This window comes from Styela clava, chromosome 5 (genome assembly GCF_964204865.1).
Source record: "Styela clava chromosome 5, kaStyClav1.hap1.2, whole genome shotgun sequence".
Classification (NCBI taxonomy): Eukaryota; Metazoa; Chordata; class Ascidiacea; order Stolidobranchia; family Styelidae; genus Styela; species Styela clava.
In genome coordinates, this window is record NC_135254.1 from 4,927,347 (window position 1) to 4,941,958 (window position 14,612).

General features: G+C 37.4%; 1 protein-coding gene across 2 annotated transcripts in view; it reads right to left on the minus strand.

Annotated features, from left to right (window-relative positions):
• The window catches only part of LOC120345024 (uncharacterized), a 16,699-nt gene extending 3,105 nt beyond the window's left edge, over positions 1-13,594 (minus strand). Inside the window, exons 1-8 of one of the 2 annotated variants that reach the window (XM_039414394.2) lie at positions 12,507-13,594; positions 11,211-11,285; positions 7,988-8,119; positions 4,663-4,729; positions 2,722-2,844; positions 1,750-1,846; positions 1,143-1,222; positions 437-581 (exon numbers count right to left, since the gene is read on the minus strand). In XM_039414394.2, the coding sequence (XP_039270328.2) occupies positions 437-581; positions 1,143-1,222; positions 1,750-1,846; positions 2,722-2,844; positions 4,663-4,729; positions 7,988-8,119; positions 11,211-11,285; positions 12,507-12,591 (804 nt within the window). In that variant the 5' untranslated portion in view covers positions 12,592-13,594. The remainder of the gene's footprint in view (positions 1-436; positions 582-1,142; positions 1,223-1,749; positions 1,847-2,721; positions 2,845-4,662; positions 4,730-7,987; positions 8,120-11,210; positions 11,286-12,506) is intronic. The other variant, XM_039414395.2, reaches the window with a different exon arrangement.
• Positions 13,595-14,612: the final 1,018 nt, after the last annotated feature.

Here is a 14,612-nt window from a genome sequence, read left to right on the forward strand (position 1 = left end):
CATTCGGCACGATTAACTTGCTTTTTTTTGCTAACGACACACTGATCGCCTTAGTAATATTGCTATTTTGTATTATCCTTATGGCTCTTTGACTGAATTGCTGTCTTAATTCTCATCGACTTACCGAAGCTAATCCAGGGGCATTCATAAACAGAGTATTCTCCATCACTATTTTCCACGACTAACGCACAAAAATATCACAAATTTTAGTATTTGGAGATGAAAAAAAATCGCTAAAAGTCTAATATTTGTGTTTCTTCATCATGTTGGAACCCAATATTTGTTTAAACGTCGATATTTTCTAATATTTAACGGGCACACCTTCATATGATATTCGGTATAATTAACATTTTTTTTGCTAACAACGCACTGATCGCCTTAGTAATATTGCTATTTTGTATTATCCTTATGGCTATCTTAACTCTCATCGACTTACGGAAGCTAATCCAGGACATTCATACACAGTGTATTCTCCGTCGCTATTCTCTTCGTCATTGTCATGACCGTCTGACGACGTTATGGGGTCGTTCAATGTATCGCTTGTGCTTTGGCGTGATCGTCCACTCGTTTCGCTTGATGCGCTAGAAAACGGGGGGTTACTAGTTAGTTATCTTAAGCGAATCTTGCATCACCTAGGATAGTTATCTTCACATATTCTACAGCACTTTTGCATATTATGCATACGGATCCGCCGGCACAAAAGTATAGAAGAAGGATAAGTAGTTAGTCCCGCAGAAACCAAATTACTAGTTAGAGAAATAAGTGAGGAGGTAATAAGTTGGGTAAGCAATGACGAACCAAAAAGTCCAGGTCCTTTCAAAACTAGTTGCAACTTGAATATCGTTCAATATCAGTGGGCTTTAGCACAGGGGCGGTTTAGTGGTGGAAAACGACAAAAAAAATTACAAATGAGGGAGAATAAATTGGGTCGTCAATGCGGAACCGGAAAGATTATGGTCCTCCTGAATAAATAAGTGCTAGTTAAATTTCGCCAGAAGTCAGTACATGGCATTGTTCAAGGAGAAAAGCGTGAGGAAGGGGTCGTTTAAAATAGGTTTCTCGACGGTTTGAGTGACCGTCTATTTCTAGTCTGTTTTACCAGAGTACCAGATAATATTTTTTTGACTCGATGCATCACATACCTGCTTATGGCTTTCAACTTTTGCTTTTGTTGTTGGTAATGGTAGACTTCAGCACTTCGATTGAGGTTTCCGTCTATCGTCTGAGAAAGACAAACAGCTTTAATACGAGTTCTAACAGTTTTCGCGGATTGCGAATGCTGAAGCAGGAGAGGCGTTTTCGAATCAATCCGGTCGGAAATTAAAATTGAATAAAACTCCCCTTCATTTGTCTCAAACGGAAGTGAGTGATAACAATTTATTAGTTGCCAGATCTTTTAGCGTCGAAAATTTGAAAAATACAATCGTCCATCACTTATGGAGAATAGAGATTTGGGTACTTCCGTAGTTTGTGTACCAGGTTAGGATTGAGCCATAATTTTATTCCGATTTTCCTAATTTTGATTCTATCACGAGTTCCGGGACTGTCTGTGTTAGCCAAATGAAGATATCTCCTGTCCATAGATTTCAGTCTCTTTACAAAACTTAATGTAAAGTAGGCGAACAAAATTGGTTATCTCCATATTAGTACGCACACTTCTAGGGCGCCGGGTTTGACAGAAGAAGAAATTGCCAACAAAAACGACTTTGCAAAATAGTCCATTACGTGTTCAAAAACTTATCAACTTACCGGTCCTTTATTATAAGACTGCCTTAGAGGATTCGGTCCTGTCACTCCATACGCTGGGTAATCGGTCTTCTCTGCTAACCTTGACATATTGTTGTTCCTGTAATATTGAAATTGTCCATGAAAGATTCCGCCATTTCAAATCATTTTTTGCGAAATAGAGTTATTTGAAGAATATGCAGTTACTGGCGAATACGTTGAATTAAATCTATTAATTATTTGGTCACAATTATAATATGAAATTATAGATGCTTGAGCTATCATTATTGCACGTTGATTGGCTAATACTTTGAGATTTCTACCGAGAAATAACCCCGTTTAGCCATTTTTATTCAAGATGTCGTCAAATCAAAAGACACAAAGACAGACATTGGCAAAGCATGAATTAAAATGCAAGGCTCATAGCTCAGCACAACACATTAATTAACTGCGAATGTCGAGGATAAATAAATTCGAATTTCTATTCAGAAAATTTTTATCAGAGCCTGATATGGAAAGGAGTCTAGCGTATATATATATAGAGAGAGAAAAGCAATTCGAAACGTCGGCAAATTATATAGTTTGGCTAGCACCGGTCGTGCTTTATTTATCTTCGACAAAAATTACATGGTCATGCGCTATATTTGTCTGGTTTCTACCAGAAATATTCACAAATGTTTAATTCAGCTAACGTTTCGAATGCTCGTACATACACACCTCATGAGGGAGATGAAAATATTTGTATTTTTCTTTAATTTCATACAAATTTGCCAGATAGAAGACGAAAAACGGAAATAGCATTTGACATATTAGTAAAGCACATATTCTTTTTTTTTATCAGTTGCGCATCGCTTCAAGTTTTTTTTTACGTCTTTCACTACTAGCAAGGCTTTCTGTGAGCAGCCAGTGATATACAAGAATCCACTACTTACTACGACAACATTAGTAATTGCAGACGAACGACATAAAACAAACAAACAAACAAACCACACTTACGGTGTCACGTGACTATTCGGTTCACTGGTTTCTCCCATGGGTCGGTATTCATTGTGAATTAGAACACTCGAATCGGAAGTCCGATAAAAAACACGACGTGCAGCTGGAGACAAGCCCGCGTGCCTACGATCATGCAGTGTGATGAATTAGAGAGATAAAAATGCATTCAATCATGAAGTATAGAAATCACTCAGCCGTGACTAGGCAGAATTACTTTTGTGCAGACCAATTCAATTTTTGGCAAATTATATCGAAATTATATTTATTCATTCGATTATTGTGAATTATAGTTTCACACATTCTTAATTTGGGTAATTATGTAAATAGCAACGTCACTGGTATGACGTCAACAAATTAGAATTTTTTTTAAATATTTCGATGAGGTAAAATAATACTACGATATCTAAATTCGAATTTACAAATAATTTATTTAACAAATACTTGTTATGACGTCATCAATTTTTAAAAACTTGCGTCCTCCAACAATTCAAAATGCCAAATTCTCCACAAGCTATGCCTGTGCAGCACAAAATGTTTTTCCGCCTAAGTCTCGGCTAAGTTGCACAAACAACATTGAAACTACATTGAATTAGTTGGGATCAATGTCGGTGACTAATCACAGGAATACAGGGTGTTCATAAAGTCCAAAAAAGGTTTGAAAACTGCAAATTTATCGAGACTATATATTGTTTTGGCCCTCACAGATGTATTGAATGAAATATGAATACTTAAACAATTACTGATTAAAAAACAACAAACCTGGTTAAGATATATATATTGAAAACTGACTCCATAACAAAATTGAAATTGTAAAAGGAGTTTATGGACACCCTGTATTTAGGTATGATATGAGCAATTTATAGATATGTTATTGCGATAAAAGTCTACGCAGCAAATCTAGTCACACAAAACGTTTTATCACAAACGTATACCACAGCTCATTTTTGTCACACGTACAACAGTGAAGATAAGCAATGTAGTTTAAACCTATATATTCTTAATTAGAAGTGCGCTAAATCGAAGGTTGAGGTCCTTAAAAAATTGACCTTTCTAGATTTGAGCAAGCTACATCCCCTTATTTGAAGTATATGTTTGTAGTATAGGTATAGACAGTTAGATAGCCCCAGTGGTCATTTGTACTGTTCTATCACCGCCTTTGCTCTTTTTACTTTTAATTGGGGTAACTCTGCTTTGAGAAAACTCAAGGGTAAAGCCATAATCCTCCGTTGCTAGCATAAACCTATCCAAGGAAACCTTGCTATGGTCTGGCGAAACATTCAAATGCCAATCATATATTCATTTCATATATATGGAAGCCCCATAGCCGTCTACAAGGGGTTGGGGTCCCATATACCCATCCCTACCACTAATTGTTGTCGATTAAAAATCTTTTATCAGAACTGTTCCAACTCTTAGTTCAAAAAGGAACATTGCTTTGAACAGACATTGCGATGGGGCTATAACCAGTGGTGGGATTCAAATTTTATGTCAGCCGGTTCCATTCATACAAAAGTCATATTTTTCAGGCGGTTCTGTTACAAAAAGTCATGTAATGCTAACCGGTTCGCTGATTTTATAAATTCCGTGAGACGGCTCTATAGAACCGGCTGAATCCCACTACTGGCTATCACCTATTCCTATTACATTATTCATACAGACAAAGTCCACGAAAAGACCTTTTCACAACAAAACACGCCGAAGTGAACAATTTCTCCTGAGCAGGGCTTATGCAGTTAGGATTAGAAGGTCAGTTATACTTGCAGCAATGGTTACACTTTAGAAGAGTGACAGACGGGAACATGCAAACCGACATATTTTGCAATGGGGATATATTCTATTCCCATCCTTGTCAGATCATTCATACAAACAGAGACTGCAAAAAAGCTTCTCACAACAAAACACGCCACTCGTGCAGAAGTTTTAATCAAATCATTCACTTACTTGTACCAACAATACGCTCCACCGATGAACGCAATGCAGCCAACGACACATATTGATACAACGACAGCTGTAAAAAACAGAATAGGATAGAATTTTTTCCTTTTATCTTATGGTAAGTGGGAGAGGAAAGCTTGTAATATGGCTTTAGCATTTGATATACCATGGTGTCTTGTCCTGAAACAGCAAACATATGCGAGCATAAAAAAATGAGTATATATATATACAGGGTGTCCATAAAGTTCTTTTACAATTTCAATTTTGTCATGAAGTCTATTCTCAATATATCTTAACCAGGTTTGTTATTTTTCATTCAGTAATTGTTAACATATTTTTACTTCATTTATACATCTGTGAGGGCCAAAACAATATATGGTATCGATAAATTCCCCTTAAAATTGTAGAATTACTTGCGCAATTTTTCCAATATTCTAATAGCCCCAAAAAAATAATAACAAAAACTGAAAAAACAACTGCCGAGATGAAAAAATAACGAAATGATTCGAAATCGGACCTCAATGCCCATAACAACCGCTAGTGGGCGTCGAAGGCACGCATTCCTATCTTATTGGTGCACACTTTCTTCATTCGTCTCAACAAGCCTCAAGCACTCATTTACGCGCGTACGTGCTGATTTGGTAATTAAGCGTCGCTATGATGGCGCGAAAAGGTAATAAAAATAACATAATAGAAGTTCTTTTATTTCAACGTAAGTCGACGCAGAGTCGAGTTACGATGAACGCAATTGAATTAATATGTCAGCTCGCATCGGCCATATATTGAATATTTTACGCAGCAGAAAAATGGTTATTTGTTTTGTCGAATTTCGCAGGCGTCCCTGAATGAAACTTGATATTCCATTTGTAACTCTGAGTTTCATTTTTAACCGAATTTCCTTCAATGTGTTAGGCTGGCCAATTGTGGGGTACCATTTAAAGTCGCCTTTACTGTACTACCAAATATCGGTCGACATCCACAGTAATTTGTAAATGCCTGTAGTAAAATTATATATTTATGACAGAATTGTTTTGTACTGCATTGTCTACATATCGCCCAAACTTACAGGACAGGCTGTGGTTCGCCATATGAAGCCGCCTCACCTGCAATCCTATCCACTGATACCCCGTAAAGAAGATATGCTACCAGGAATCAAATTCATTTGCGACTAGTGCTAAAAGGTTGGTTGATTTTGATACTTTCAAATAAAAAAAAGTTGGCTATTTTAACGAGTGGCGTAATCGGGTCGCCTGTTTTAGAAGCCCCCCCCCCCCCTCTTAAAAATCATGGTTACGCCCCTTTCCTACATCGATTTACTAAATTGTTGTTATTGCGAGAAAAGCGCCGTAATAATGGACTAATCAATTTTATGTTTTCGGTTCTTGAAGGTAGAAAAAGTCTACTTCTTTGTTTCGCTGTCAATTTTACACAAAGCCCCCGCTACTAATGCAAAAATGTAAGATTTGATAAAAACACCCCCGGAACGTTTTGAAATAACAAATTAGTAATTATCCATTTGGGGTTAGATGTAGGGTTAGAAATGATTTGAAAATTTGAATTCCCATGAGTGCTGAAAGCCACCAGAGGGAGGCCACGAGCTATAAAAGACTGGGAACAACTGTTATAGACTCTACCTTACTATGTTTGCAAAAAAGAGACAAGAGTTCAAAGTTTGAATGAAATCACGTTTTCAAATAACAAATTAGTAATTATCCAGTTGGAGTTCGAAGTATGATTTCAAAATTCCCAGCGCGAACTACATTCCTATCCCTCACCTTAACCCTAGCTGGATAATTACTATTTTTGGACCTCCTGAAGTAGCGCACCAAGATGGCGCACAACCTGAACTCAGGTTGTGTACCAGGTTAGGGTTCAGGTTATGCGACATCTTAGTGCGCATATTTCAGGAGTATCCTATTTTTTTTTATTCTAAGCGGTGCCGTGGTTGTTTTTTGGCGGGGGGTTTGTACGAAAGATCCTCATTTTTATTATTCAATCTTACAAGGCCCGATAGATCGCCACACGTTTTGCGTTTTGCTAAATTGCCATTGTTGTGAAAACATCGCTTTTCAAATTAATTTTAATTTGGCAATAAATATATTCTGAATCGAACGTGGCTCGACATTCCAACGTGACATTTTGCTGGTTTTTATAACATCAGGCCTCGATATGATTCAGTACAATTCTTTCAACATTTATTGACATTTTGCTCAAATTTCGCGGTGACTATATTAGTCATAAGTATTAAAATATATTTAAGGATATCCAGTGATTTCCCTAGGGGGCGAACACCCTCCCTAAAATTTCAAAAATCCTTCAATTTTGAGATTTGACACCAAACTTTAATTTCTAACCTGAATAAAATCATATCTGAATATCGAGAAAGTGGCGCATGTAACGATGCAAATGATCAGCCAAATACATAACACGTTTTTATAAGTTACAAATAGTTTCATCACTAATAACAAAATATCTACTACACCCTAAAGCAGGGGTGGGCAACATACGGCCGCGTCCGGCCCGCGACGAAATTTTGACCGGCCCGCTGACTGTACATCAGTTCATTATGATTTTACATTATTACAGTTTTAGTAGATTATGATAAATTCATTATGTGTTTTTTGGTCTCTATTTTTTGTAAAGTTTAAACTTTACTTTAAACGCGATTTATAATTTTCGTTCATGCATTAGCGAATAAGATATTGAATACAATTCATGTTATAATCCGGCCCGCCGAGGACTTCATTTTCCCACATCTGGCCCGCCGACTAAAGAAGTTGCCCATCCCTGCCCTAAAGGGAACATACTGAGTATATCTAACCCGAATGCGGGTGAAATATTGAAAAAGAGGATAAAAAATCGTCATACAGCCAAAATGCGACCTCGTCAGCGATGTCGAAAACCGAGTTAGGTACCATTTTTAAACTCGAAGCATCAAATATATTCTAAATTGAGACGCACTCAATAGACCGGGGTGTGCGACATTTTTTGTCAGTGTACCATATCAGACATCTGGCTTAGGGTCACCATATTTAAAAAAGCAAAATTCCGGACAGTGCATGACTATTTTCATGACCTTGTAGTACAAAATATGCGCACGGTACGAAATAACAATGTTCTGTATTAGCAGTGTGCACAGTACAATTGCAGGTGCAGTAAAATTTCGGATTCCAGACATTTGAGCATTTTTTAAACTCTTCCCGGACGCAAAATTTTCCGGACGGTATTGCAACCCTAATCTAGCTGGGCCGACCCCCTAAATTTGGGTCTTTCTTTGTTAAGATAAAAACCTGGTCGAAAAACCGTGACCATCCTTGTAATAACTACTTACCGATGAACACTAAAGACGCGAGAGCTTGTCCCGTGTTCCTTTCCCCATATGATCCAGCAGGCGTCGGAATTGTGGGCTGCTGTGTTGTTGCTGTTTTGAATTTGATCGTCGCCATCGGAATGACGGGTGTTCCTATTGAAGAATATAGTATTACGTTAGGTGAATTGTTGATAGTGCGGTGGCCATGCGGTTAAGGCAGGGGTGAGCAAGGTTTTGGGACAGAATCCAAATATTTTGCCCACGCAGACTGGCGGCCATCTAAGTGTGACGTAAAAAGCTACATTTTACGAACAATAACTACAATGTTACAAAAGCAAAAGTGGAGAACAATAAGTCTCGTGCCAAAATTAAATTTAATCGCAATCTCAACAATTTACTTGAGCTATTTTTAGCTAAAACATCAAAATTAGGTTTTAGTTTGGTTGTGGCGGCATCAGACGGGCCAGATTGAATTACTCAACGGGTCGGATTTGGCCTGTGGGCAATAGTTTGCCCGTGTCAGGGTTGGAGCATTAGACTTAACTGTGTTGGCATCGCAGTTTACACATCTCGGATTCAAATTCCAGGAGGATGTAAAAAAAAGTTTGGTCGGAACCGGAAAGATTTCGTTACTTTCTAATAAATAGTGGCAGCTCCCTATCAGTGGCTGCTTTACGAGACTTTTTCGTCGCCAAAGCGAAAGCTTTGTGTAAAAATATTTCAGTGAAATTTTGCGAATTCCTTTCATATACGGGTATACACACAGTACCAGGGGGTTCGACACCTTCATCTAAAGCTCTGGGACGATTCTGGATGTTTCTCATTAGTTCATCGTCGTATGTCATGCAATGCGATATAATACATGTTTCAAGGGCTATATAAGTGTGACGTTTGAAGTTACATTTTATAACCAATATCTACAGTGTTAAAAAAGCAAAAGCGGAAAGCAATAAGCCTCGTGCTAAAACTAAATTTAATCGCAATAACAACAAATTTCTTGAGCTATTTTTAGCTGAAACATGAAATATGTATTATATCGCACTCGCAAGGGGCCGCTATTGAAGGATAAAATTATTACGGAATTTCTATAATTACTTTCAGATGAGAATATATACACATAGGCTTATGTCCCGTCAAAAAAAATTCTATTCAATAATAATACAAAATTGTTTTTGTAATGGCGTGTGAAGTGGGGCTCAAGTGAAACTTCGCAAATCCAATGTTTCAACCAAGTAATAAGACAGCATATCATCCAACATGCAAACGGGCGACTGAAAACAAGATGGCGTCGATTCGGAATCTTTGTGCGAACCGGTTTGTATGATTTTATACGGAATGCCCACTCTTATATACACGCAAAGAAAATACCTCTCTCAGACAGATATAAAATGGACAAATATGGCAGCTCAAGTAGAATTTCGCAAAGCCAATGTTTAATTGGAATAACAAGACAGAAAACCACACCACATATGCTTTTACAATCTCTGGCTTGGATGAATCACGATTGTAATAAACTATGCAAACAGCTGTATCAACACAGTATAGACGTCAAGTAAAATAGTCAACATCGGAAACAATAGTTGTCACTGTCTTTATGGGACTGAAATATTTTATGACGTGTTTTATGGCGAGTACTTTTTTTCTGGTTACTCCCGCAGTGTATGTACCAGGTTAGAGTATAATTTTATTCCGATTTACTTTATTCCAGTTCTATTACGAGTTCGGGGTCTGTCTGTATTAGCCAAGTGAATATACCCCTGCCCATAGGTTTCAGTCCCTTTACACAAATTGATGTAGAATAGGCGAACAAAGTTAGTTACCTCCATATTGGTACATTCACTTTTGGTGAGTTTTTTTTTATTATTTTGTACAAGTCTGCTCAAATCAATGCCAATCAATATATTTATTTTGGGCTCCTTTAACCCCCCCCCCCCCCCCAAGAGATAAATTAAAAGAAAAGTATTTGTTCGAACTTGGACTCGTACCCAAAGAATCAGAAATCTAGACTGTTTTGTTCAAAAGTTATGCTTTTTCTACAAATATGTTCCAAGTAATCTCCTTGGGGTTAGAGACCGACTCTGTTGTGCAACAACTTTAAAGCTGAAAGCAACTGTCCCAAATGGCCAGAAGTCCGAAACCAACCCTTCATCATCGGTATCTATTTAGGACGAAGTCTCTTTGATCAATTATTCAAAAGGTCGTGAACTTTTTGGAGTCAGAGATAACGAGTCACAAATTTACACTTAGCCGGGCATTAGTGACTTGTCTCGTTTAAAGATGATTATCTAGTACAGGGGTGTGCAACCTTTTTTATTGGCGGGCCAAATACAATTAACTGGGTGAAGCCGCGGGCCGCACCTTTATTTACTTTAGGCTTTCTGGTAGTTGCAAGCACAAAAATTGCCGGTATTTGCTATTGATCTTACGACATTATTAGGGGGTTCTTGCAGAAAAAGTAGATTTAAAACGCATAAACTTCTGAGGAACTGCCATTTAAATTTTTTTGTCACACCGACTTCAAACGAATGCAGTGAGAAACACGTTTTTGTAATATAAATCATGTATTTTGCGACAGAATTTTGCTAGCTTGTTTTGCTAATATGACTGGTATGGGCTTTGCGACGAAAAAGAATAAATACTCGTTTTGCGGGTACACCATTCGAAATTGTTATTTCTCCGCGGGCTGCACAACTTCTTCTTGCGGGCCGCATTTGGCCCGCAGTTTGCACACCCCTGATCTAGTATTCTAATTAGGAAGTTAGTTCAAGCGATGATGTCGGAATAAAAAGAAAAATTTAGATTTCGGGGTGTACGAAAATATAAACTCCGACTCCGGTGGGTAAAAAAAGATAGTATTGGTGCTCGAGTATTATCGAGCCTTTAAACCCAGGATGTTCTGCTTGTCAAGTAGTGGCATAGCCAGCCATAACATTCCATAAATTAGGAGCACCAATAGTAATTGAGACTATCGGAATTACTATTTAGTCACCGAATTATCGCTTGGGCGAGATCTGCGCTTGTGGATAGAGCGTTTAATTGTGTTTTGTGGCTATTGAGGAACTTCACATCGACTCACTTAAAAGGAGGAAATAGCATTTATCCTGTATCACACATAGCACCTCGCTAGCTCTTTCGGTTCAACTTGGCAATTCTAAAATTTCCCCCCCCCCTCCCCCCATTAAAAAAACCTGGCTACGCTCTTGTATTAAAATTAACATAGTTAGAAATCACGAGCCTAACTCACCCGTGGGAGGCTTTTCCGAATCTACATTTTGTCTTGGTTGCGGTTTGACGCTGGCAGGATTGACATTTGTCTTTCCTGAAAAAAAATATCAAAATAAATTACTGAAGCAATTTTTTCATGATCCATACAAAGTGTATTAAATAGTTTTATGCGGTTTCAGACTAACAGCCACTGAGGAGTTACTATCTCATAGTTCCCAACGGGAGACCCGTGGGACAGAGCAGTTGAGGAGCTATCGCTTAGCCTTAGCCCTGTTGTAATAACAGCACCAGGCAAAACATGTACTTCTACTACTTATGTGAGCGCCGTTTTAAACACAAACTGTCTGTTTAGGATTTTATTCTTAATGGGGAAAAAAGCTTAGCGATAACACGGGCCACATTAAATGGCTTGGCGGGCCGTGCTGTGGCCTTGCGTCTGTTGACGTCTGTTGAGCAACCCTCCGGTTCTTCCAAAATCTAGTGGTTTATGGTTATCAGTGATTGTTCTGAATTCTTGTCTGGAGATTCCGATTTATTTTTGTTGCGCAACAAATATTGTGAATTTGAACAAAAAAAATAAAATACACTGAAAACAAAAAGTACATTATTTTAACTGCAATGAACGAGAGGTCGTCAAAGGCTATCGAAGTCATCGAGTCAGCGACAGCATTTGCTGAGTTTACCAGCAGATAACGTCAAGCAACTTCAGACAATACGGAAGTATATCGAAATTTGAGATCGAAATTTGAGAAAAAATGAGAGATTCTAAGAAAATATATATACAGGGTGATAAAAAATTACGCAATATTAAGGGAAATTATTCGTCATGGTAACGTCAAAAAGATTGACTGTCAAAAAGCGTCAGTCGTGAAATGTTTAAATAGCATTTCACTTTAATTTAATACTGTTAAAAAGTGTTAGTCGTCAAATGTTTTAAGTAGCATTTCATCTTAACTTCTGTTACTTTCGCGTTACTTTTTTACCACCCTGTATATATACTGACGAAAAGTGTGAACTTAGAAAGCAAGTAAAATTGGTTGCTTATCTATAAACTTGTTAGGCGTGAAGAACACGCATACATAATAGCGCTCTAGAAGTATGTGTACCAATATGGAGGTAACTAATTTTGTTCGCCTACTTCACATAAAGTTGTGTAAAGGGACTGAAACCTATGGGTAGGCGATATATTCACTTGGCTAATACAGACAGTCCCCGAACTCGTAGTAGAACTGAAATAGGTGAAATCGGAATAAAAATATGGAGTAACCCTAACCTGCTACACACACTACGGGAGTACCTACAAAATATAACTTACCATTTTCATTCGGAGGTTCTTGTCCATTTGCTTGTATAAGTAAAGTCGAAAGGAGAAGTATAGTCCAATTCATATGAGGTTTCATTTTGGCAACACAAGTCCACGAATTTTGGTTGAATTGAAAAATTCAGGTTTTTCAATCCAGATGCCTGCTCGTCGTTTCTCGTATGCTTGCTTGTTTTTTGGCGTCGATTGTGGTAAAGTGTTACTTGCTAGTCTTTACTGTAGTTAAGCTATGTCTCTTTAGAAGTGATGAAGTTAGAGTACTGTTTGTATCTTTTACACACTTATCTTTATTTCGAAAACTTTTTGCACCTTCTTTTGTCCTGCGTTAGATTGATCCTGGTAAGGTGTGAGAGCCTTTCCTTTTCTATTTCAGTTTATTTCACGTCTCTTTTGTAATGATAAAGTTTTGAGTCTTATTCCTTTTCACTTCACAAAATTTTTGCTCCTTCTTTGTGCCTGTTTCAGTCCGTTGATTGCGATAAATCGCAGTTTTTATTGCAGATATTTAGCGTTATACAGTCTCTTTGAAAGCAGCAGTCTGTGGTTCCGAATAACTGAATCTTTCGAAAAAATATCGCAAAAGAGTCAAATGCGTTTCTTCGGAAATGATAAAGTTCTGAGTACACTTTTTTACACACTCCGCGCACTCTACAAAACTTTTGCAGTTTTTGTTTCAAATATAGAATGTTTTCAGTTTCCTTGAACGCGGCAGTTTACGGTCCAAAAGCGTTTAATCTTCGAAGTAAGCCACAACTGTAAATCCCAAAAGCGTCGAATTTTTTTATATTTTTCTTTGAAATCCCGATAAATTTTCGTATTTCAGTTTGTGTTACTTTAATCGACAGTTTACTCGTCTAATTTACCAGAAAAAGTCAATATAATTTTCAAAAAGTCAAAATTTTCAACATTTCCCAAAAATTTTGATCAATTTGAATAAATTCAGTTCGTTGTTTCATTCCATTTATCGGCGCTCAGTATTCATTGTCGGTCCAACCTCCTTCTTGTCGTGAAGTCATGAAATATGCATGTCCATATTCCTTAATGCGCCAAATATCTCGCTTTTAATCTTTAAATTATGAATAACTGAAATGAGTAAAATTAACGTGAATTTTGAAGTATATACACAAAAATGTCGTCCATCTTGCACGGATTTTTCTTGTTTTTTTCCTATTTAATGACAGGTATTCACGACTTTAGCCCTGTGCAAGCAGTTTTAAATATCTAACTGCATAAGGAGATCTGCTTTAATCTTATTCTATTCATCTTTTAATCTAGTTTCTAACACTAAGCAGCGAACGTTTTGAAGTTCTTCAGCTGTGGTTCGCAAGCTTTTATGGCTCCGCCCTTCTTTCCAGCGGCTTTCAGCACCCATGGCCTCCTGGTTACCATTCCAGTGGTATTTATAGTGTTATTTGAATTGGTAAATTCTAAATCCCATTACGTTCAAACAATCCATGCTCAACAAAATAAAAACACACCGTGAAATAGCCTTATCAAACAATGAAACTAGGAAGGGAATAGAGTTTTCCTTCTAAAAGGAAAAATGAAGTCGTTTTGCGTGCTAGCTATGCCTCTTTCGTATAAAATAAATAGACAGTCGAAAAACTGGCAAAATTATATCAACCGCTTTCACCAGTTACATATTTTACTATGAATAATCCGTATAGTAACCGATCAAACTTCGCGAAAGGTCCCTCATTCATTTCGATACAATAGCCTTTAATTTCGACCTTCGTGCGTTGCCCTATTCAACGTAACTGTAATTATATTTCACGCACACTGCTTTCTTATTTCATAACACAATGGTCATACGCTCTCTTGCTATTAGGGCCGGATCATGACTTCATAGGCCCTAAGCCAGAAGCGGGCAATAATTACTTTTCTGAGTGGTCCAGTTACATATAATAAACAAAAGCTAGACTAATAAGAAGCACAATGTAACAAGGGTCATTATGACGTTATTTTCATCAATATCTCCAACAGCAATTTATATTTATAAAACTATAGTCGTAATTTCAGCAGAAACAACAAGTGGACCGGATAAAATACTCTACCCTAAGAACTCAAGATCTTGATGCCCTATGATATAAAAAAAATAAA